Here is a 27,085-nt window from a genome sequence, read left to right as displayed (position 1 = left end):
GTAAGGGGCTGATACAGACTGCTCCAGTTTTAAACAACTGCCGCACTTGGGCCATCATTTGTTCTTTGGGATCTTGTTATGACAGTCTGAGCACAGCACTCTTTGAGTGGAGGTTAAACTAAAACATCTAAGTTGCAATATTATTCCCATCTGAGCCAATCTGGAAGTGATTTAGTTTTTCGCAGCACAGCTATTTTGGTCTGGTTTTTAAATCTGATTGTGAGCTCACCGCAACTCATTGTTTAGTGAATAAAACCTAAGGAGGTATTCAGTACCAGAAGAACAAAATGATATATAATATTTTGGCATCAAGCCTTAATATGCATGAATATTTAATTTTGTTATCCTGATCCTGAGTAAAGCTCCTTCCTGTTTGCATTGATTTTGAATACTTCTAAGGGACTGCGGATCCCTTCCATGGTGCTCCAGGTGTGATAGCAGACTCTATCGGGTTCCCTGAGTGCAACACTATCTTTGGAAATGGAAACCTCAGGAGGCGTGCTTTTAGATGTCTTTATTACATTTACATCCAGAACAATAAGGCAAAGTTTTCTTTTCTCCATATTTATTTGTATTTGACTATTACACTGATCAGCCTCAACATTAACAATCACTGACAGATGTCGTGAATTACATTAATTATATTGTTACAGTGGCACCTGTCAAGACGTGGGATATATTAGACAGCAAGTGTAATGGTAATACCTACCAAAAGTGGTGCAATGAAGAATAACTGGTGAACCAGCATCAGGTTTATGGGCGCCCAAGGCTCAATGATGGATATTGGGAGTGAAGGCTAGTCTGTCTGGTCTGATGATGCAGAAGAGATACTGTAGCTCAGGTTGCTGAAAAACATAATAATGTCCATGATTGAAAGGTGTCAGAACACACGGTGCATCACAGTTTGCTGTGTATGTAGCTACCAATTGGTCAAAGTGCCCATGATGACCCCTGGCCATCGCCGAAAGTGCCTTCAAAGGGGACGAGAGCTTCAGAAGTGGACCATGGAGCAATAGAAAAAAGGTTGCTTGGGCTAATGAATCATGTTTTCTTTTAGATCAAGGGTAAGGCTGGGTTTGTGTGCATCGTTTACTTGGGGAAGAGATGGCAGAAGGATACACTATGGGTAGAAGGCAGATCGGCGGGGGCAGTGTTATGCTCTAGGCATCTTGAGTTCTGGCATTAATGTGGAAGTTAAATTGACACGTACCACATAACTAGAGATTGTTGCAGACCATGTATACCCATTCATGGCAATGGTGTTCCCTGATGGCTGTGGCCTCTTTCAGCCGGATAATGTACCCTGTCACACTGCAAAAATTGTCCAGAATGGTTTAAGGAACATGACAAAGGGTACAAAGTGTTGCCTTGACCTCCACATTCCCCAGATCTCAATCTGATTGAGCATCTATGGGATGTGCTGTAAAACAAATCCAATCCATGGCGGCGCCATCTCATAACTTGCAGGACTTAAAGGATCTGCTCCTAATGTCTTGGTGCCAGACACCACAGGACACATTAAGAAGTTTTGTGGAGTCCATGCCTTGATGCATCAGAGCTGTTTTGACAACATGAGGGGAGTTACACAATATTAGATAGGTGGTTTTAATGTTGCAGCTGATAAGAGTAAATATTTATTTCCCCGTCACAATATAACAAAGTAGTTGCTATGGAAGAAGTTATAGAACTGTAACGATATGGCTCTGGCACCAGAGGTGTACCAGTTTGGGCCTGCTATAGTCCGTGTTTTTTTTTTTTGCCTAAACTGCAACTCTAACTGCTCAACTCAGCCTCAAGGTTTTGTTTGCTTGGTAGCGGACTTACCGGCAACCCACGATACACTGCGGTTGTATGTTCCTGCTGATACAGAGTATACTTACTAGCTCGTTCCACTGGAAATACTAATCACTGAATATAGTTCCTTAACTTTACTTAAACTTGCATGGATTCCAACCAAAACCTCAACAAAGATACAAGAAAACACTTTTTTTTTTTATGGCAACTTGTAGGAACACTCTTAATTTCAGAAGCACACAGCTTTTTTTAAAAAGACAACAGCACACACAGGAAATGTATTTACAAATGATTTACACCAATGACAATACGAACTGGGATGGGATACCTGAGTTCCAAATGAGGCATGTCAATTAGTTTGAGATAATTATCCCCAGGGGTGCTGTGTTCTTATCCTAGGACACAAAAGCCTTGGACATTCCAATGTAAAGGCTAGGTCTCCCTGTGTGTTAAAAAACAATGTCTGTAAACACATTGCCCTCATTCTCTTGGTTACATGCAAGAATTATGTTGAAACACCTTAAAACAGTCAGATCCTCACCTGTTGCTGATCAGGAACTCGTAGTTACATAGTTACATAGCTGAAAAGAGACTTGCGCCCATCAAGTTCAGCCTTCCATACAAGGAAATAATTCCTTCTTCACCCCAAAATGGCAGTCAGATGTCTCCTTGGATCAAGCAGCTATTACCCCCACTGATTAGAAATTAAATCCCTGTATGTTATGTTTTTGAAAGTATTTATCCAATTTCTGTTTAAACATCTGTATGGACTCTGATAAAACTCCCACCATGCTTTGCCAGTCTGCTCCCATTTCTGGTGTGTACCAATTGGTAATCCATGGGTTACATTCTTTGAATTAGAACTGAAATACTATAAAATGCCTCATGCTTCATCTTTTCAGTTTAAGCACAGAAAAGGACATGCACCAGTAAACAAGGGTCTTGAGAAAGAGAGGAGGCAGAGAGATGAAATATACCGTTTTCTGTAATGCTTTGTTCAGGAGACACATGTGTTTTTCAGCCTGGCTCAAATAACCAACATATCTCTGCATTGCCAATCGAAGCCGACCACTGATATAAATTCATGATATAATCTTCCCGATCACATCACAATACTTTGCATATATCAAAAATAAAATGATATAAACAATATGGTTGGTGAACCATTCCATCAGCATTTTTATTATCATTTACTTTGTTTATTGTTTGTTTTACGCCGTCTTGAATGCGTGGTAATGTATATTGTTTGTTCCTTGCAAACAGCACTCTATCTGTCCCACTGGGGGGGGGGGGGGGAGGACACGGGTGGTTCATGAGTTTTGACATGCCAGAGGAATGATGAATATATTGAAATCCCTTTGGTCACTCAGTTTGAGTTGAAAGGGTATGAGCAGACAGCCATGCAGCAGTCTACCAATGTGTTATCGATCAGTTTAACTCTTAGAGTTGAGTGGTATACTTACTCTGCATTCTGATCTTGGTGGGAGCCTATTGGAATATTTAAAAGGAATATTTTTCATTTTTTACAGTGCACCATATTTACTGTATACCATATTTACAACCTATATATTGGTGGGTTTAAAAAAAATAAAATTCAATGTAAAATTCCACATCTCTTTATCCTTCGAACTAGGAGCCTCCATCTCATCTCATATCCTTGCAATCACTGTTATAAGTTATATTCTTGCATGTCAAAATGTGTGTATGTATATATATATCTTATAACAATGTATAAGACATCATTACATACTGCAATTAGTCATCCATATTGATAAATGGCAACATTTTATTAAATATATCTAAAGATTTATATGAAACCTACATTATTCTCTTGTCATGGCTTTATGTAACAATATCTCTATACAAACATTACTGGTCTCCCATTGAACGCAGAATGTTCTTTAAAACATTAATTGCTAATGTGATATAGTGAAGCAGCAGAATAAGCAGAAGAATAACAAAGAGAATATGTGGTCCCGCTAGAATTATAACATATCAAGTGCTATTTTATTAACAGTGATACAAGTTAAAAGGGTAAAACCCTTCATGTGTAATCAGATAAGAGTGATTACAATGGACTAACAATGGCACCTAAGTATGCCACCAATATTATCTCAAAAATAGTATAAATTGAATTGTGGCAACCTAACACTCGGAGTGTAATAGTTATACAATATATTATTCATCAGCTAGCTGTATGTTGGTAACACGAGTAACCCGCAGTTATTAGGACGTAACCGGCAAACGCAGAAGAGGGCAAATTGCCTAAAATTATCAGTCTCCTGGTGAACCTTAAGATATTTGTTGCCCAATCTATGGGCAGGTGTATTCCAACACTATCTGGTTTCACTAGTTCATGTGGCATTATACTTTCTGTACTCTCTGGATATAACAAAACAGTTACCTCAAAGTTCAAACAGACTTAAGATCGTGGCAAAAAGGTAAATGAGATATCCTCCTGTGGGTTCACCCAGATGGCAGGGATTTATAGAGACCCAACCCTAGTTGTGCTCCTACAGTTAGCAACAAACTTGTAGCAATAAATATTTAATGGTGTAGCAGCGATCCAGATAGTTCTGTACATGGGTCACAGTTTTAAGCTTTTATTTGATTACACATGAAGGTTTTTACCCTTTTACCTTTTATCGCAGTTAAGAAAATATCACTTGGCATGTTATAATTCTAGCGCGACCACATATTATTTTTGTTAATTCTGTTTATAGCGGTGAGTCACCCTTTTCTTGGTTTGCAGCTTCATAGTTTTTATTATTGTTTATTGGTAGTTATTAATTTATATTTATCATTTTGGTAAATTGGAACGGCAAGTATTTTTGCATATTTTTTTGTTTTAATAAGTGTATTCTGTATTGGTATATATTTATTCTGTATTGCGTTCTATATAGTGAAGCAACCCTTTAGTTTAGGCCTTTGTACAGCTCTTGACCACAACCTGTTCATTAAGCTCTACTGCAAAGCAATAACTTACATATATCGCTCTTTTCCTCAGGCTGGATGATTGATGCTGACAGTCGTCCCAAGTTTAAAGAACTGGCTGCAGAATTCTCCAGGATGGCAAGAGACCCTCAGAGATACCTAGTCATCCAGGTCTGTTTCATGCAGTTTTTATGTACCAGTTTTTGTGTTCACATCCATTTCTCCTAGTCAAGTATCTAGAACTCTCAGATCATTCCTACTCCTGGGGATATTGGTATCCAGATATATATGAGAATTGTGAATAGGGGGAAAAACTATTAAAATACCATGAGAAACATTATTTGAATTAGGTGCCATTCAGTAAGGAAATATATCATCAACATGGTTGCTCAGATGGTTACTTAAACCTGCTAGAGATATATGGCAAAAGATGTCTAGCCTCTTTACTCTTTACATTGTGAAATAGCTTTCTTGTTGTGAAGTTATATGAGGATAAGAAGTCCCTACGGTACTGACAGAGGGTGAAAATCGCCTGTAAATAAACCAGGTAGCTCTGATGTGGTGCCCTTTTATCCATTGTCAGGAGTCTGAAAGTGCACATTAGTTTACCAGTAGCCTGTGTTCAATCCTCAGTTCGACTGATAGGTGACCAGCCTTAGATTTCCCGGAGGTAATTCTTGCTGCAGTGTTCAGGATAACTTGCAATGTGTAGAAAAGACAATTTAGCATGATCACACACAGGGCAATGTTGTCCAGGTGTAATTGTACCACTAATACGATTACAGTTCTCATTGTCTAGGTATGCTATTCTGGTATCATCCATAGTGCGAGCGATGGGCGATTTTCTTCAATCTGATATCATTATTTGTATCCATACTCCAATTATATTAGTCCTCCTTTTCTCTTTTCCATTCATTGTTGCCAGTTATAACTTTACAGTTCAATTTCCATCACAATTTCCTCCCGCATTTTGCAGTTACTTTATTTCCGACTAGCTTGGCTCAGCACCCCTTCAGATATATGGGTCTCCCTTTGTACGTGATGATTGATTTTATCCTATAACATGCTGCTTTATTGTAGGTTGACTGCATAGAACTAACCATTTCACTGCTGATGGGCACCGTTACTTCTCCAAGGTTCTGCATGTCACACATTGTTACAATTGTAACTCATATAAGACTGGTAGATTAGGAAGCAGTAACAATACAGCATTCCACCAATTCATTTTTAATCTATTGCTATATCCGATTTTTTTTATTGTACCTTCGGTACTTGCATATGTGTGTTCGCTATACTGTTGCTGGTAGCTGGAATGTATCCATTGTTCGTGTTGAATCTGAATTGCTGCTATTGTGTTATTCAGGAGAAAAAGTGACATTATATAGTCGTTGAGCCTTTCAAAGCCTTATAATAGGTTATTTTGCGAATATAATAGATAAGGGAGCAGTTCATTAATATGTCTCTGTTGAACTAGTGCTGGTGTTCTCTTAATAGATGTTTAAAAGTGAAGATCACATGAAGCTGCTAAAATAGCCTTCTTAGAAGTTAGTAATATAATGGGATTCCCTTTTTAGAAACAGAAAGTAAAACAAGCTCCTTACAAGGAATAACAAGGAACACTACAGGCACCAAGACCACTTCATCTCAATGAAGTGATCTTGGTGCAATGCCCCTAACATTTTGCTTCTGCAATATAGTATATTGCTGTTGTGGAGATACGGTAATGTTTTCATACACGGTTCTGTGTTGATTGACATCATTGCTTTTCATTCAGAAGCATGTGATTGGAGGAGTGCGGTGCTTAACGCGCATGTGCTTTTAATACCCAATGCTTCTCTATGTGAAGTATTGATTTGGGAGGGAAACTGAAGAGGAGGGCAGAGAGGGTCGCTGTGAGGACTAAGTCTCGGTACTAGAGACAAGGTGAGTAAAACCTTTTTTCTTTTTAATCTCATTTAAGGGGCCCAGAAATTTAAATAGATTGTGCTACATTGTAGCATAAGGAATATGATGTTCCTCTAAAATACAAAATAAATTAGAGTATTATGTTATGTGATTTAAGCACTGCACATTCAGGAAGGAAATGGGTCCTGTTTCCTTTTTAACTTCAGTGTGGCGACACCACAGCACACCACAAATTGTCTTTTGAAATGAAATAATGCGTGAACTGTCACTGTTAAGTTCAGTGATTTATCTTGAGCCCAATTATTGGGAGATCATACAGGCTCAGGGCACTTGGCATTTGCAGGGCCCAGTTATTACCCTTCACCCCGCTGGCAATGAGGTGACTTTTTTTTTTGTTTGTTTTGTTTTTTTTTAAATAATTTTTTTTGTGCTTTTTAGTGCCACAGTGGAGAAAAGCATATTTCATTGCTCTATGCTGCAGCACTAAAAGTGTTAACGTTGATCCCGGTTGTTGTTGCAATGTTAATTTATTGATGCATGCATTTTTATTCTCAATTTTCATAACAATTATCACCATGTGCTAAATCGCTATCAGATGTAGTAGGCCCTACTAGCAATTAGCCACCAAGAAATAGCCACAAAGTGGGAAACCTGTTGGTGATTTGTGGCCTCTAATATCTACCAACCGTTGCTAATTGCAACAGTTTACAGCAGATATTTACCATCGGGGACAAACCTTAAGTAAATATACCATATTTCTTTTTTTTCTTTTTTCTTTTTTTATACTGTTTGAGATGTTTATTTTCTTCATTAAGCATTCTGTAAAAGGTGGATACTTTGTCTGTGTGAGGTTCGATGCAACCTACAGAGGATGTAAATGAGCCAGGGCTCAGCTGTAATGAGGTCCTAAAATCCTTTCCTCTAAGCTCTTCAAAGTCTGAAGGTGAAACAACTCAGCTGCTTCTTTTTATACTTTGTCAAACTGTAACAGTCCAAAAAATTCACACAAGGAATCACCAGACCTTGTCAACCACTGTCCAGAAATTGATTTTGTTAGAGGAAGATAGAGAGAAAAGGAGAGATAAAGCAGAAGAAAAGCGGTAATGTGGATAGCCTCATTTGATGCATAGCTTTTCTGATTCGGTCAATATGTCCCTGGAATAAATCAAATTATGCAGCTCTGGAAAGGCTGTCTTGAGATATGTTCCCGAGACTCCTTGATGCTGCTCTGTAGAGCATTGTGGTGGACTTACATAGCCTTTTTCTTGATGTTACACAAAAAGAATTTACTTATAATAATAAAAGTTGATTTCTAAACAGTCTTTCTAGTTTCTTCAATAAAGTAATTAAAGCATCACTTTAGACCATAAATATGTATCATGTCCATTTTTGGCTAAACAAATTGGTATTCCATAGATGAAAGCACTTATAAGGGCAAGTGCTTCCTTGAGGCTTTCAATCACTTAATTTCAATCGTAAATATCATTTGGGAACCGTGCCAAATCGACAGTTGCTACACTATTTGCAAAAATATTGCAGTTATTCTAACTAAAGGACCAAGACTACAGAGGAGTTGGAGATTAGAACATATGATAACAGAGTGTTAATTGCAGTATAACTGCTTATTTATTAGTCTATAAAACTTAATGAGAGCACTAAAGTTCAATGACGGAATAAAGCTGAACTGATAGTGGTTATTGTATTCTAGCTGTCTTAGGCAAAGACACAGTGAGTTGAAAGTCAGGAACCAAACAAATGCATGTAAAATGCTCAAAAAGTTATTCTAACCACCAACGACCATGGTGGTAGGAATTTGTATGTGCAGTGTCTCCACTTGAAACGCTGCACGTACAGAGAAATCTGTACTTTGGTGCTAATTACACCCCCGGCACACGTGACTTTGGCAGCCCCGAACTCTGTTCCAGGCTAGCCATTGTAAATACGGTGCATAAAATATGTCCATCGTCATTGTGCGCTGCACGCTGGCAATGGGTGTATAAACCTTCTCACTTGCAGGCAAAAACTGCAAGAGGAAGCATTTTGCTCCCTGCATCCTTATCAAACAATATTGCTAGTTTTTTTTTTTTTTTAATAATGCCCTGGCTCACATCAGATGGAGACATGGATTACATGTAAGTAAAATTAACTTTTTTTTGTGGGGTTTGCTTTAAAATACTGTTGTAACACCTTAATGTTAGTGTAATGTCATTATTACCATCATATACAAGACCGGTAATTGCACCATGAAAACATTAGCATTAAAGTGGCATTGGAAAATTAGTATTTCATAAAAATAGAATCTTTATGAAATACTCATTGTGACTGAGTTGGAATCTCACTAAAATTCCAACCCAGTCAAGACTTTGAATCTGTATATTTCCTCCGTCTGACTTTCTTAGACTATGGGAGGAGTTACAGTGTCAATCCCGACAACTGTCACCATTGACGGCTGCAGGGAATTGGCTTTGTCTATGGAAGATCCCACAGTCTAGGCAAGGAGCTAAAAAGGGTCAGACGGAGGAAGATGCCGGTGCCCATGAGAGACAGGTTCAGGTAAGAAAATCTCACCTTTACCTGCCTCCCTGGCCCCTGGACCTCCAGGGGAGATGTCACAGTCGGGTGAAAGTGCCTCTAAATGTTTCTAAGCATGTCAGTGGAATTTGGGCGTTTTTTTTTTACTTGTTTTGGACCTTTGCCTTAAAGTATAGCTGTCAAATAACTAAACAAAGAGTAATTACTCGACTAACAAAGCATGATTAGGTACTGCAATATATCTGGGTTTATTCAATAAATTAGTAATTGTGCAGAACTGATAAAGAAATTGAAAAATTCAGGCCAAAATAACAGAGCTGCAAAAACACCAGAATTGGATTTGTTTTTAGTTTAGTTGTTCTGGACTGGACATTTTTAAGTTCCATTCTCAATTCTCCACAGTTTCCATTTTAGCTAATACATCCCATTGTTTTTAAATTGCTTACTCTATGCAGAATTATTTGGATTACTACTAAAGCAATGTATATCTTTCTTTTTAAACAACTTTTTAACCTTTGTTAATTATATTATTCTACACAAATGTGGAACATTCGCTCAGTGCTAATGAGTTTTGTAAACAAATGTATTTGTGTTGTCTTTCGAAACATCCAATAAATGAATGTATTTATTAAGAATATCAATGTATTTGTTCTCTGCAGATCCTTTAATCTTGACAAAAAAAAAATTATGAATCCATGAATAAATATATTTATAGCTATTTTTGTCTTCATGAGATCATTGCATTGGTTACCTTAATGAAACCCAAAACAGAGATAATTCAAGTTCTGCATTCACTAGGTGGTACTATTTTTTTTAACTATAACCAGTTACTTTGTTTTTCCATTGAACAAATGTATTTTGTATTGCATTTTATCTTATATCATGTGAAATGTGTATTTTATACAGAACAATGGTGAATTCTTTAATTTTGTTACCTTTTTTTTATGCCTATTCAGGGAGATGATCGAATGAAACTTCCCAGTCCCAGTGACAGCAAGTTCTTTCAAAACCTCCTGGATGAGGAGGACTTAGAAGACATGATGGATGCAGAAGAATATCTTGTCCCCCAAGCATTCAACATCCCACCGCCGATCTATACTTCTAGGGCGCGCATTGACTCCAACAGGGTGAGTACTTAAATTGTGAAATTTTCAAAAAACATTTTAGAAATACAGATAATGTAATCTGACAGTATTAGAATTTATGTGTCGTACAACAGTAAAAAAAAAAAAAGGTACAATGCCGCCAACATGGTAGATATGAGACTAGCAAACACAGTTGTAAATCATGAAAAGAGGGACTTAAGGTAAAATAAGAAAGGGTCTCGTGTAGCATACTGAGCAAACAATTATTTAATGATACAACGATGCTGTTAAAAGGACACTATAGTCACCTGAACAACTTCAGCTTAATGAGGTTGTTCAGGTGAGAACTATAGCTCCCTGCAGCCTTTCTCATGTAAACACTGTATTTTCTGAGAAAATACAGTGTTTACATTGAAAGCTAGGAACACCTCCAGTTGCAGTCACTCAGAGTGAACCAGAGGGACTTCTGAGTTGATGCAGGCATAATATGCCTCCATCCACTCAGATCTGCTGTGCACAAGCATCCTGTGATTCAGTATCTCCTCCCACTGCATGCAGACACTGAACTTTCCTCATAGAGATTCATTGATTCAATTCATCTCTACGAGGAGATGCTGATTGGCCAGGGCTGTGTTTGAATCATGCTGGCTCTGCCCCTGATCTGGCTCCTTGTCAGTCTCAGCCAATCATATTGGGAAGCACTGTGATTGGATAAGGCTATCACGTCAGCAGACTGCTTGTTTTTCCTGAGTCTAACAGCATGCAGATTTACAGCTTCTGGCTTGGATACAGTTAGATTTTACTATATTTGTAGAGGCATGAGGGGCCCAGGAGGGCAAGATGGTCGTGTTAACACTACAGGGTCAGGAATACATGTATTTGCAGTGGTGACTATAGTGTCCCTTTAAAATTAAACAAAGAAAACTCAGTTTTCATCTCAGTGAGATTTAATTTTGAATCAAGAACCTTTCTTTAAGTCAGGGGACTTGAATCTGTATATACAAGTATGCTAAAATTAGACTAAGTGGAAGCTTGTCTCTCCTGCACTATATAGATAGATAGATAGATAGATACATTTGAATACATAACTCCAGAATTTATATCATATCAGGTTTTTCAAAACCGGAGCATTTTTGTTTTCTGTATTTTGCTCTTTATTAGGTCAAATCTCCCTTTTACTGATTCCTCAGCATCATAACATATAAGGACAGCTGTGACATGCTAATATCACTAATGGTATCTCCATTTACATATTGTATTTGCATTTAATACAGAGATCTTTCAATCCCTCTACATATCTATCAAGCCATTCAATTCAGCGAGAAGACTGTTTATCTAATAAAAAGTAAATAAAGTGATTACATTGTGATATTTAATATAGATTCCTAGTTAATCCATGCTGTTTAGGTTGCTGTATGTCTGTTTGAATATAAGATTAAAAGCTGTAATGCATAAAGATCAGGGGAAGGATTTATCATAAATCGGCATTTTGACAATGTTCTGCATTTAGAATCTTCGAGTCAATAATTTCTGTAGTAAGGTCAGGCAATCTGTCTACTTGAAGTTGTGGGAAATTAGCTATTAGAATGAACAGCTAAAGAAAAGCTTCCATTTTAGGTCACAGTGTCTTCACTGAAAGAGCTGGCCTTGGTGCTGAGTGTCTCATTGAGGTACTTCCAAACTTATTCCATTGCAGAAAAACGACTAGAACCAGAGTCAGTTTATATTTGCAGTTGCGACATGTACCTCTCCTGCCCTAGTTTGGCAATATTTCCTTTTAAACTTTATTGATCAGAAGTGTGAACTGATTTTGGCATTCATGCTTGTGTGCCTCCCATCTTTTTTTTCAGTTAGTTTTAGCCTGTTGGTTCTTAAGCCTGTTGGTTCTTTCTTCATGATCGAGAATTAAGTGACATCATTTTTTCTGTGGGTCCCTATTGATTGGAAAAGCTTAGTAACTGCCAATAATAAATGTTCACTATAGTGAAATTGCCTTCCCCAGTTCAAAACAGACGCTTAATGTTGGAACCTCTTAACTGTTAAAGGATGTTTTGCAGAATTATTTTGTTGTGTATTATATTGCAATGGAAAAACAAGTTGCCAGACTAATGACTGGCAATGGTACATAATTTAGGTGCCTTTCAGAAAAATTTAATATTTACTTATTTTATCTATTAACTATCTAGTTTTCTATTGTTTGTTTTAAAAAAAATCCCTCCCCCCAAAAAAGCATTACATTTATTCGAGACAAGGAAAACATGTCTAGAGCCTTCTGGTAGGAGAACACTTTTGATTGATTTTGGGAAGGAGTGAAATAAAATAAGTGACAGGCTGTGACACCCTGCAGGAGAATACACAGCATGATAGGAGGGTAATAATATAAATCATGAGATGGATGTCTGGAAGAAGCATTGTGAGATGGGTGGCAAGTAGTGATGTCGCGAACACAAAATTTTCGGTTCGCGAACGGCGAACGCGAACTTTCGCAAACCTTCGCGAACCGGGCGAACCGCCATAGACTTCAATGGGCAGGCGAATTTTAAAACCCACAGGGACTCTTTCTGGCCAAAATAGTGATGGAAAAGTTGTTTCAAGGGGACTAACACCTGGACTGTGGCATGCCGTAGGGGGATCCATGGCAAAACTCCCATGGAAAATTACACAGTTGATGCAGAGTCTGGTTTTAATCCATAAAGGGCATAAATCACCTAACATTCCTAAATCACAATGGATATGGATTGACACCTGACATATGACATATTGACACCTTGACTTATGGATTGAAATCTGTCCTCAGAGACCCTGATACACACTGACACAGAGCAGAATAGGGACTGTTCCCCCTACATAGGGTCACTTGGCAGATATGGATTGACACCTATCCTAAGGATCCCTGATACACACTGACACAGAGCAGAATAGGGACTGTTCTCCCTACATATGGTCACTTGGCAGATATGGATTGACACCTATCCTAAGGATCCCTGATACACACTGACACAGAGCAGAATAGGGACTGTTCCCCCTACATAGGGTCACTTGGCAGATATGGATTGACACCTGTCCTCAGAGACCCTGATACACACTGACACAGAGCAGAATAGGGACTGTTCCCCCTACATAGGGTCACTTGGCAGATATGGATTGACACCTGTCCTCAGGGACCCTGATACACACTGACACAGAGCAGAATAGGGACTGTTCCCCCTACATAGGGTCACTTGGCAGATATGGATTGACACCTGTCCTCAGGGACCCTGATACACACTGACACAGAGAAGAATAGGGACTGTTCCTCCTACATAGGGTCACTTGGCAGATATGGATTGACACCTGTCCTCAGAGACCCTGATACACACTGACACAGAGCAGAATAGGGAATATTCACTAAATGCCAAACATTGTTATACAGGGGAATATTCAGTAAATAAGGATAAGGGGGGGACCTACTGTCCTCCCTCCCCCCGGCCCCCACCCCTGCGCAGTGGGTGGGGGCCATAAATCACAATGGGGGGACCTACTGTCCTCCCGCCTGCCCCCACCCGTGAGCGGTGGGTGGGGGCCATAAAATAATGAGGAGGGGACCTACTGTATGATGTTGTATCGATCAGGTAGTGTAAGGGTTACGCCCGCTTCACAGTGACAGACCAAACTCCCCATTTAACGCACCACAAACAGTCCATTTGCACAACCGCAAACTCCCCATTTACACAAGGTTGGATACCAAGCTAGCCATGTCCGTTCCTTGTCCTCACTGATGTCATTGAAGGTCTCTTCCTCCACCCAGCCACGTACAACACCAAGGGTCCCTGAAAGTATGCTAATAAACTGAAAAAAGAAAAAATCTCCCAAGAAGGAGATCTAAAACTGGCATAGGAAAAGGTTAGACAACTATAATAAAGTGATACCTACAAATCCTAGTGCGCAGAGGTGTATAATACAGGGAGAAAGGGAAAGCAGAGTAATGCTTCCTAATACCGTGGTTAGTACCCTTTGTTAAAGTAAATTGAGTAATGGACAAAAGTCTTTATTGTATCATTTATAAATAACAAAGGGATACTATACTCATTCCCCTATAGTGGCTAATTGTGTAATAATGGTAATACTATTACCTATTATATAATATTGGCAGGGGCAAGGAAATTCCCTCTAAATAGATGGGTATAGGCAGAGAGTACGGAGACCGGAGTGATAAAGTGTCAATAAGGTGATATAAAGTTAAATGTATCACAGACACACAGCCACCCTTTCTCTTAGCTAGATTCCAGAAATGCTGGATAGGTAGAAGGGCTATAAAGACTCAGAGAGGTCTAAGAAGAATCCTCTAAACTAGCCCTAATCTCCTTAAACACATTCAAGCGTGTTCTAAGCTAAAGCTCAATCTAAACGTTTAGATGACTGCCTGATTTCCCAACACTGTGCAAGACAAAGAGTGGGTCTAAGTGCCCATAGTGACGTAAAGTGTCCCTAGTGAAATGAAAAAGAGAATAACGAGCTGGCGCCCAAGAGAATAACGAGCTGGCGCCCTATCAGGGGACGTGTATATGGCATCGATTTTAGGAACCGGAAGATGGAAAAAGATGCTTGGTCGGTCCTCCTACTTCAAATTTGGGGCACTTCAAATTTTGGGGCGTGCAATCTAATGTGCCACCAGATAGGAGTGGTGTGTTAAGTAGTACTATTCCTATCAGTTTAATCCCTGTTATGTGCCTTTGTTTTGGTTTGGTTTTTGAAGCCACAGTGCAGCACCAGAGGCCCGAAAAATTAGGCATGTACACATGTCTGAAAAATTAGGTATTGTTGCAGCAAAATTGCAGAAAAATTGATGTTTGTTTCCCAGGCAGAAAGTGCCCTAAAGCATTGCGGCTTGAACCCTAGTTGGTGGCGGATAAGTCACGCAAGTCAACCGGCATTCAGAGCTAAAATACAGCAGCGTGTGGACCATTTTTAGCCCAAGGCAGCTCATCTCATCAGGCCTTTTTTAGTTGAATGTATCGCCCACTGTCAGTCCCTTTGGGATCCATCCCTCATTCATCTTAATAAAGGTGAGGTAATATAGACTTTTTTGACCTAGGCGACTTCTCTTCTCAGTGACAATACCTCCTGCTGCACTGAAGGTCCTTTCTGACAGGATACTTGAAGCGGGGCAGGCCAGAAGTTCTATCGCAAATTGGGATAGCTCAGGCCACAGGTCAAGCCTGCACACCCAGTAGTCATGGGGTTCATCGCTCCTCAGAGTGTTGATATCTGCAGTTAAGGCGAGGTAGTCTGCTACCTGTCGGTCGAGTAGTTCTCTGAGGGTGGATCCCAAAGGGCTGTGGCGATGCATAGGACTTAAAAAGCTCCGCATGTCCTCCATCAACAACACGTCTTTAAAGCGTCCTGTCCTTGCCGGTGTGGTCGTGGGAGGAGGAGGATGACTTTCACCTCTTCCCCTGTTAGATTCCCGTTGTGCTGTGACATCACCCTTATACGGTGTGTAAAGCATACTTTTTAATTTATTTTGCAAATGCTGCATCCTTTCCGACTTGTTGTAATTTGGTAACATTTCAGCCACTTTCTGCTTATACCGGGGGTCTAGTAGCGTGGACACCCAGTACAGGTCGTTCTCCTTCAGCCTTTTTATACAAGGGTCCCTCAACAGGTACGACAGCATGAAAGACCCCATTTGCACAAGGTTGGATGCAGAGCTACTCATTTCCCGTTCCTCCTCCTCAGTGATCTTAATGAAGGTATGTTCTGCCCCTCAGCCACGTACAACACCACGGGTACCAGATAGGTGACAACGAGCACCCTGGGATGCCTGTTGTGGTTGGTCTTCCTCCTCCTCCTCAAAGCCACATTCCTCCTCTGACTCCTCTTCCTCACAATGGAGGTGATGGTGGCCACAACTCTTCCTCTTCACGCTCATCTACGGCCTGATCCAGCACTCTTCGCAGGGCACGCTCCAGGAAGAAAACAAATGGTATGATGTCGCTGATGGTGCCTTCGGTGCGACTGACTAGGTTTGTCACCTCCTCAAAAGGACGCATGAGCCTACAGGCATTGCGCATGAGCGTCCAGTAACGTGGCAAAATAATTCACAGCTCCCCAGAGGCTGTCCTAGCACCCCGGTCATACAAATATTCATTAACGGCTTTTTCTTGTTGGAGCAGGCGGTCGAACATTAGGAGTGTTGAATTCCAACATGTCGGGCTGTCGCAAATCAAGCGCCTCACTGGCATGTTGTTTCACCGCTGGATATCTGCAAAGTGCGCCATGGCTGTGTAGGAACGCCTGAAATGGCCACACACCTTCCTGGCCTGCTTCAGGACGTCCTGTAAGCCTGTGTACTTATGCACAAAGCGTTGTACGATCAGATTAACACATGTGCCATGCACGGCACATGTGTCAACTTGCCCAACTTCAATGCCGCCAACAAATTTGTTCCGTTGTCACAAACCACTTTGCCGATATCCAGTTGCTGCGGAGTCAGCCACTTTTCCACCTGTGCGTTCAGGGCGGACAGGAGTGCTTGTCCGGTGTGACTCTCTGCTTTCAAGCAAGTCAAACCCAAGATGGCGTGACACTGCCGTATCCGGGATGTGGAATAGTACCTGGGGAGCTGGGGGGGTGCCGTTGATGTGGAGCAAGACGCAGCAGCAGAAGAGGACTCAGCCGAGGAGGTTATGGAAGAGGATGGAGTAGGAGGAGTAGAGGAGGTGGCAGCAGGCCTGCCTGCAAGTCGTGGCGGTGTCACCAACTCCTCTGCAGAGCCACGCATTCCATGCTTGTCAGCCGTCAGCAGGTTTACCCAATGCGCAGTGTAGGTGATATACCTGCCCTGACCATGCTTTGCAGACCAGGTATAAGTGGTCAGATGGACCCTTGCCCCAATACTGTGGGCCAGACATGCCATTACTTCCTTTTGCACAATCGAGTACAGGTTGGGGATTGCCTTTTGTGCAAAGAAATTTCGGCCGGGTACCTTCCACTGCGGTATCCCAATAGCCACAAATTTTTTGAACGCCTCAGACTCCACCAGCTTGTATGGTAAAAGCTGGCGGGCTAATAGTTCAGACAAGCCAGCTGTCAGACGCTGGGCAAGGGGGTGACTTTCTGACATTGGCTTCTTACACTCAAACATGTCCTTGACAGACACCTGACTGTGGGCAGATGAGCGGGAACTGCTCAAGGCGAGAGATGGAGTGGCGGATGGTTGAGAGGGGGCAAGGAGGACAGCAGTGGTTGACGTGGCTGAATAAGCTGGACCAGGAGGAGGATGGCGGCTTTGAGTTTGTGTGCTGCTTGTACTCATGTGTTGATCCCATAGGCGTTTGTGATGTGCGATCATGTGCCTACGCAAAGCAGTTGTACCTAGGTTGGTGTTGGACTTCCCACGACTCAGTTTCTTTTGGCACAGATTGCAAATGGCATCGCTGTTGTCAGAGGCAGACACACAAAAAAAAATGCCACACTGCTGAGCTCTGCAATGATGGCATTCTGGTGATGGACACAGCATGCGTTGATTGGCGTGCTGTCGGGCTGACCCCGGATGCCGATGCATGCTGTCTGACTGTGTCACTAGCTCCTTGCAACAACCTCCCCCTGCTTCCAACTCGTCTCCTCCTCCTCTCTGTCTCCCCATCTGAACTTTCGCCCTGTTCTTCTTCTTGCCGAGCGGGCACCCACGTGACATCCATGGACGCATCGTCATCATCAACCGCTTCACTTGTATCTGACAACTCAGCAAAGGAAGCAGCAGCAGGTACAACATCATCATCATCACACCGTACGTCCATGTGTGTAATGCTGCCTGACTGAGACATATCCCTGTTATCTACATCCTCTGACAATAATGGTTGCGCATCACTCATTTCTTCAAACGGATGTGTAAATAACTCCTCTGACAGATAAATTGAAGCGGCTGTGGTGCTAGTGTTGGTGGTGGCGGCACGCGGGTGAGTGGTATCTTGAGAGGTGCCCGAAGCTAAGCTAGAGGAGGATGGTGCGTCAATCTTCCGAGCGGAAGCTGTAGAAGATTGGGTGTCCTGTGTTAGCCAGTCAACTATGTCCTCAGAACTTTTCAAGTTCAGTGTACGTGGCCTCTGAAAATTGGGCATTATTCTAGGGCAAAAGGGAATCACAGCACCACGACCACGACGGCCCCTGCGGGGTGTCCTGCCTCTGCCTGTCATTTTTTTTTTTTGGATTAGTGGTACTATGCGTGCAAGCTACTGTGAGACCAGATATGAGTGGCAATGTGCACTTGCAGAGGTTGGCAGAGTACACGCTGAAGGCCTGACACACCCGGTTGAAGGACACTGACTGCTATTAGCTTACAGTGAAAAACTTTTTTCTTTTTAAAGGCACGCTATTGTGACACCAGATATGAGTGGCAAAGTACACTGGCAAAGGTTGGCAGAATACACGCTGAAGGCCTGACAACCGCTTGAAGGACACTGACTGCTATTAGCTTACAGTGAAAAACTTTTTTTCTTTTTAAAGGCACGCTATTGTGACACCAGATATGAGTGGCAAAGTGGACTGGCAGAGGTTGGCAGAGTACACGCTGAAGGCCTGACACACTCGCTTGAAGACAACTAACTGCTATTCAATCTATAACAGTGAAAAAAGTTTTTTGGTTTTAAATGCACGCTATTGTGACACCAGATATGAGTGGCAATGTGCACTTGCAGAAGTTGGCAGAGTACACGCTGAAGGCCTGACACCCAGACGCTTGCAGACAACTAACTGCTATTCAATCTATTATAGTGAAAAAACATTTTTGTTTTTAAATGCAAGCTATTGTGACACCAGATATGAGTGGTGGCACTGGGCAAGTGGGCACAGTATCCATTGTGAGCCTGACACAGAAGCTGGCAGGCAGGCAACTGCAATTACATTACAGAAAAAAACTAAAACAAAGCAGACTGATGTTCTAGCCCTAAAAAGGGCTTTTTGGGGTGCTGTCCTTGCAGCAGAGATCAGATGAGTCATTCAGGACTGTAGTGGACACTGAATACCCTAGCCTAGCTATCCATTTCCCTATCAAATGAGCAGCAGCTACACTTTCCCTCCTCTATCTAAGAATGCAGCTTCAGAATGAATCTAAAATGGATGCTGTACAGGAGGTGGGAGGGTCTGGAAGGGAGGGTCTGCTGCTAATTTGCTGGAATGTGTCTGCTGACCATGAGGCACAGGGTCAAAGTTTACTCAAAGATGACGAATAGGGGGCGGATCGAACCGCGCATGTGTTCGCTCGCCGTGGCGAACGCGAACACGCTATGTTCGCCGGGAACTATTCGCCAGTGAACAGTTCGGTACATCACTAGTGGCAAGTGAAGGGACATGACTGATAGAATGGTAGAATGGTACGATCATATGACATGCAATTGTGGATTGGAGGATTCAAAATGATTTTCTGCCTAGGCCTCTGATATTGATGTGTGGAGCAGACATATTCCAAACTGCTGAACTACATATCAGCCTCAGCCAACATTTGTTTTACTGGAGGCTGATATTACATTTGCAGAACCCCAAGCTTAAAAGTGAGCTTCTGTGCTGTGAAATGCTCTTAATTATTTTGCCCCACGTAGCATAATATACAGGGCATTGCAGGCTTGTATTACAGCTTACAAAGCAGCCCTATAGTGTGGTCTGAGACAATGTGGATTATGAAGGAGTGTCTGGCATTTTAGGTCCCGCTGAAGAGTTTTGCTAATGCAAGGGAGATGTAAGCATGATATATTTCGCTTAACGTTACAGTTATTACATGTATACACAAAGATAAATCACAGACACAAGAAATTGGACACAACCAGTCCATTTGTGCTTCTTTTCTTTTTTTTCCACTTACAACCTATAGTGCCTAGTGCGTGGTGTATACAGCAGCAATACAGTGTTATATATAAGTAATTAAAATGTGAAAATGTTTCAGAAATGTTGATGTCTTTCACTTCATAGCTGCTTACTAGCAATGATCTTTATGGTTTGCTAATCAGCTACATTGTTGAAAAAAGTGTTGAAGACTAATCTTGATAAGGAAGCGAAGATCTGGTTGTTTTTATGTATAATATTTCAAAGATGTTATGTTTTCAACCTGCTTGTTTACAGAATGTAAATGGTAATTACTTGGACCTATTGTTCCCCTCACTGCCGTTATTATGTTATGGTTATGCCAGCTGGGCAGAGAAGAGGGAATGGCTATGTGCTTGTATGGCTTCCTGCTTGGACGGCCTCGCTTTACATTCACGTTGCTCATCAGATCCTTTCAGAAGTCAAAAAAGACCAGACAAGCAGTCCAATTACAGATAGCAACACCATGAAGCATTTGAGAAGAGCAGGAAAGAGAAATTATCATCAGCCTGCTATTCAGCTTTAGAAAGTGAAAAAAAAAAATCCTGGTTTTCAGTGTGTTGTATTCAGTTGTATTCAGAGACTGCACTAGAATGAACTCCTTTTTTTCATCCTCCATGACACTCTTTGAGAAGCACAGAATACGCCTTGATTACAGTTTTGTGTCTAGTAAGCCGTTATGACAGAACATACCCAAAAAACCTCTTATCCATCTCCCTCCCCTGCTCTTTCAAACTGTTTATTTTTGTTGTTTCTATGTTGGTGACACCTTTGCAACGTGTATTGGAGGTCAGGTTTTGTCACAGGAGATTGTGCAGCTGCCAGATTAAATAAAATGTAACTGTAAGTGAAACACGAGCTGATACTTTATTCATAAGACGCACAAGAGTCGAAGCAAGACGATATGTTACGTTGTTTGTAGCTCATAGTTCAGCCATCGCTGTCCTTCACTTTATGGAGGATGTTTAGAATGTATTAACCCTGAGATTTGTGACCAGTGGCGCCATGATACATGTAACGGAGCTCCAGTACTCCAACCGAGTACCTCCGCCAAGTCTGCTACCACTTACTTATCAGGGACCTTGGAGCACTTCATATCCAGTCACCGAGGCTTGTCTGGGATAACTGAGGGCCTTTTCCACCCTGGGACAGGCTACTGTGTATGTAGCCCTGGACACCATTTCCATCAGCAGATTATATCCCTTTCCCCAAACACCAGACGACACATGGTGAAGGTTAACACAGCAACTCCTTTTCTAGACATAGCACACACATTTTTAAGCCCCCAACAGCCTCATTTACATACAACAGGGTACAAAGATTACTATTGCACAAGGAAGGGTGGGGTCAGACAATAGCAAGAGCTGATGGGAGATTGAGGAGGGACAAAGCAGCCAGTTTAAACTGGTCTGGCAGTGTCCCTGGGACAACGCCCTGCTAGAGAAACAATGGGACAGGAAAAAGGGGGAGGGGGAGAGACACAGACAAGCAATACATTAAACATACCCTGCACTAATACTGGGCACAGGGTGACCAAAACACAAGAGGAAGATAGGGACCTACATATATTGTCTGTCTTCCATTCTCAGTGACTGTGACTACTGTCACAATACATATCTTAAAAAAGTTTTAAATACTTGGTACTACAGTATTTGATACGACAATAGGTTTGTGGCTGCTATAGATCATATATACATTCGCTTTTAAAACGCTTTTAAAATCTTTTGCCTCTCCACTTTTTTTTTTTTTTTTTTACAAATTGTCAATAGTTTTATTAGGGTTAGAATACCCATAACATTATCAATATTACATTGGAAAGATTATTTTAAAATAGCAATTATTAATATCTGAAAATCCACTGTTTCGAGACATTTTGATATCCGATTCAATATGTGCCTGTAGTTAGATGCTTTTTAGCAAAGCACTATAAATTATAATATAAAAGTGATTAATAATAAGAAATCCTCGATGATCCACGTACCATTCCAAAAGCATTTTTGTAGTCAAGTACTGTAATATTTTTATCTTCTTTTGTATAGACATCCGAAATTATTTCAAAGACGTTCATTTGTATCAACAACATCAATAAGAGTGTGTGAACAAGTGAATTTGATATATGTTTAAGCTTATATTACTATATTATGTGACACCTTGGGGCTGACTATGGTTGAGCGGAAATGTTTTGTATGTATGTATATATGCATTGATACAAAGCAGGAAGCCAGTGAGCAGACTACTGAAATCGTTTGTACCTATGGGATATAGAATCTAGTAAGCTGTATGAACCCAAATAGTTCTATAGAGATTCCTGAATATGATTTCACTGTGACAGCAGAATAATATTTCAGTTGCCATATCCTTATATCTTACGTGTCATTAAAAAGCACCAACGTCTATGATCCATTGTCCCTGTGCACTGACAACATTTCAAAGAGCATCGCAGCAGATTAAATGCCAAATAAACTTTAATTAAACTTTAATTACTCAAATATACAAATTTAAAATGCTGAGATCCGAAACCAACTATCAGCTGAGCATACAGATATTAAAGCACATATTAAATGTATTTAAGTAATACTCAAAATAACCATTTAACTATTGCGTCCATTTTTGAAACCCATAATTTTGAGAGGCCATTTGAGCTGTCCAGCCGGGTCTGTGAGAAAATGTGCATGGACCTTGACCTCTCTAAGTTCTAGATATATTTCGTAAATTAGTAGAGTATTGTATATTACATGATATCATCAGACATTTAAGCTCTAGGCCTTGGTATCTCTTAATGGTGTCCTAACAATAAATAGTGGTCATATACTTCAGTTGTAACACAATAACATGCAGCGCTACATCATTCTCTATAGATCTCCCAACAGCTAAGAAATAGAAATCGCCATTTAAATGGCTTATGTCCACATAGGCTGTTGGTTCTTATGAGCTATTAGGTTATGCCTGTCACTGCAGGTTACTACCAGATACATCACCCAACTCATCATAATACAAATGTTTAAATCCACATAATGTCTTTCCTACAATCCATATTGATTTAAGAACCACTCACTCTGTGTGCTGAAAAGCCAGACCTACATTTTGACGTGCAAGCATTAAAGGGAATGCAAAAGACCCATGTGAGATAGTAATAAATTAGATTTGAATGAAGCTTTGCTTAGTATTCCTCGTTCTTAATGTCAAGCCAAGGGAAATGTCTATTACTGTCATGTTTGCTATAAGACGAGTTGATACAGGATCGGTAGGTTACTGGCTTTAAACCTTGTCAACGCAGACAATCAAGAGATGACTGGGACCATCTCAGGCTTCATTTTGCTTAAGCTGTCAGAGACAGCTGAATAATTGAAATAAGAGCATGTGAGATATATATTCATTCAGGATGTGAATCCCGTGAGATAACAAATGGTAAAAAGAGTTTCCTGTGTAGACCACACTATGTGCTGGCAGGAGTCGAAATTTCATTTCTTATACATATGACATATGTTATATCAGCCCTTTGCTATCTTTTTACATATAGTATGGGTTCTGTCAGTGCTTTAGGCAAAATTAGTGTATGAGGCATGTATAATAATGTATGTACTTCATGTGTCATTTTGGGACGTCAGCTTGGTAGAATAATTGATCATAGTTGTTCAACCAAACCATTAAAAATGTACGATAAAAAAAATAATGAAAAAGCTTCAAATACAAATGTATATCTGAAATCCCTGCATTTGCTGTTAATCTCCAAGATTTGCACCTTCTATAGTGAGCTCTCACCACACCAGGAAATGTCTAAACCAATCTGGATGCTCTCATTATTTTCAAATGGAGCTGAGAATAATCTTTAGATTTTTTATTGAGGATTTTCGACCAAAGGATAGAAATTTACTATCGGAGGCAATAAAGCTACTGCATAGGCACAAGGTCATATTTCAGACTGTTTCCTCTCAAACAACATGTTCAACATGCCCTTGTGGAAGTGTGCTAATAGCTGCAGTGATTATTGCACATTTGCAATATGTATGTACAGGGACATGGACACCTTCTTCTACCATAACCTATGCAGTGATCATATGTTTATTATGTTGTTGTTGCTGCTGTTGTATCTGTATATTCTTCATTTTTCAAAAGTACTAATTAATAATATATTCTAGGTTTCTACTTCCTACCTCATATTATTAGTATTTATTATTCAACTACTTGTGAATTAGCAAATAGGAAATTCCCGCATTATCATGATATATTCACTGATTTATTAAAAAAAGTTGTGGTATTTCTCTAGGTAAATAGTTTTAAAAGATTTTGTGATTAACTCATTTCTGTTTTGATCATCAAACAATGTAAAAACAGAGCCAGTGTTTTGCAGAGGTAATGGACACACTAGATGAGCTTGTGTATGCCTTTAAAATCTGTTTTGTTATTTCTATTAGACAACGCAGTCCAAATTTGGGCTGGTCGGGTGCAGGGCCGGACTGGGGATACAAAGCAGCCCTGGAAAAAAATAGTTGTCATTGTGCTATGTAGTGTGTGTGTGCTTGTGTGTATGTATGTGTGTGTGTGTGTGTGTGTGTATATGTGTATATATATATATATATATATATATATATATATTATTGGTATATTTATTTTTCTAATTCAAAATATTAGTCCTTTTAGGGTAATTAAATTATACAGTAAAGCATACTCACATGCAGGAACAGACAATCTTAGTGACACAAACTCATTGATACACAGGCTCACAGACAATCTCATTAATATACATAAGCTCATTGACATAAAAACACAAGCTCACTGATGCACACAAATAGGCTTACTGACAGACAATCTCAATGACACACACATACAAGCTTACTGGTACACACACACAAATTTAGTACAGACAAACTCTGATACACACACAAGCTTACTACAGACAAGCTCACACACACACGCTCACTACAGACAAGCTCACTGATGCGCAAACGCTCTCCCTTCAGACAAGCCCATTGACACACACATGTTCCCTACAGAAGAGCTCACTAACACACATATTCACTACAGACAAGCATGGTCACACACATGCTTACTACAGACAAGCTCACTGCACACACATGCTCACCACAGACAAGCTCAGACATACTCATGCTCCTTACAGACAAGCTCACTGACACACATACAAGTTCACGCACTATAAGGCACACACACACACACACACACACACACACAAGCTCACTCACTAACAAGCACCCACAACCAAGGCTCACTCACTAAAATACACACACACATACACACACAAACTCACTAGCAGACGCAAACACACAGAAGCTCCCTCACTTGCAGGCGCACACACACAGAAGCTCCCTCCATTGCGCACACACAAGCTCGCTCACTAGCACACACACACTAACTCATTTGCAGGGACACACACACAAATTCCCTCACTTGCAGGTACACACAAACACACACAAGCTTACTCACTCACTAGCAGATGCGCACACACACACACACACACACACACAACACACAGAAGCTCACTCACTAGCAGATGCATACACACACACACAGAAGCTCACGCACTAGCAGATACACACACACACACAGAAGCTCACTCACTATCAGATGCACACACAGAGATGCTCACTCACTAACAGGTACACACACACACACAAAGAAGCATATTCAGTAGCAGGCACACACACACACACAGAAGCTTACTCACTCACCCCACTAGCAGATGCACACACACACACACACAGACGCTCACTCACTCACTCACTAGCAGATGCAAACACACACACACACACAGCTCACTCACTAACAGGTATACACACACAAAGAAGCTCACTAGCAGATGCACACACACACACACACACACACACAGAAGCTCACTCAGTAGCAGGCACACACACACACACACACAGAAGCTCACTCACTCTCACTAGCAGATTCACACACACGCACAGACACACACACACAAACACACACACACACACAAGCTCACTCACTCACTAGCAAATGCTAGTTTGCTAGTGTCTGGCCTTTTCATTCCAGCAAGGTCAGCAGCTTTTGTGGGCGGCGGGGCTTGTGTTTGGGAGGCAGGGCTTAAGTGTGGGGGTTGGGCATGCGGCCACAATTGCTGTACACTTTGCAGGGAGACGCTGCTGGCTGAGTAATTGCGGCTGCACCAGCCCCTAGCTCCTCCCTCATTACTGCCCTCGGACTGACACAGGCTGGCACAGTCTGAGGGGAGAATCATTTAAATTACAGGAGCCTGATGATTAGGGCTGTCTGCCCAGCCCTAGGTGCCGTGGCCCACCGGGAAATTTCCCAGTATCCCGGTGGGCCAGTCCGGCCCTGGTCGGGTGATTGCTTGAATTACTGAACTCTGAGGGGAAATGTACCTCAATCATGAAGCAAGCAAGCCAAGCATGTCCATTTTGGGTTGTGATTCGGAGCTCCGCCCATTGCACCAAAAAAAGAGATGATTGTTGGGGGGGGGGGGAAAGAGGTTGATGGCTAGGGGACAGTCACTAAATGTTGATTGTTTTTCACAGTTCTAGTGACCAACAGAGGCAAAAAAAGGGAGGATCAGTAAACAAACCTATATTGTATATCTCATGAATTTATAGGTATATTTCCTTTTACTTTTTTCCTTTCACTGCTTCTCCTGTTTTACCCTCTATTGGTGACCTTTCCTCACTTGATCGGTGAACCAAATGGGGGGGAAATGTTCCTATCAGTGTACTGCAAAATATATACATACTATCATATTATATACCATCATATTATGAATATATTTTGCAGTACACTAATCGGCCTATTTTCACACCTTTTTGGTTCATCCAGTTCCATACCCAATTCAGTTTTTTGTACTGAAATGCTGCCCAGCCGAAGAAATATAAAGCAGAAGTTTGGAAATCCTGAACAATTTTATGTTTTCAGAAAAAATGGTCAGGAAAAGAAAGAAGAGATAATAGGCGCTCACTATAGTGGTTGGGCAGCAGTATACAAAACAAGGATTCCCCAACCTTGTG

General features: G+C 40.9%; 1 protein-coding gene across 1 annotated transcript in view; it reads left to right on the top strand.

Moving 5' to 3' along the window:
* The window catches only part of ERBB4 (erb-b2 receptor tyrosine kinase 4), a 797,331-nt gene that overhangs the window by 751,710 nt on the left and 18,536 nt on the right, over positions 1–27,085 (top strand). The window contains exons 24-25 of the mRNA XM_063429955.1: positions 4,802–4,899; positions 10,122–10,292. Of these exons, the coding sequence (XP_063286025.1) occupies positions 4,802–4,899; positions 10,122–10,292 (269 nt within the window). The remainder of the gene's footprint in view (positions 1–4,801; positions 4,900–10,121; positions 10,293–27,085) is intronic.

The sequence above is a fragment of the Pelobates fuscus genome, chromosome 8 (genome assembly GCF_036172605.1).
Source record: "Pelobates fuscus isolate aPelFus1 chromosome 8, aPelFus1.pri, whole genome shotgun sequence".
NCBI classification, from domain to species: Eukaryota; Metazoa; Chordata; class Amphibia; order Anura; family Pelobatidae; genus Pelobates; species Pelobates fuscus.
The sequence above is the reverse complement of the archived record's forward strand: the minus strand, read 5'-3'. Positions and strand labels throughout refer to the sequence as shown.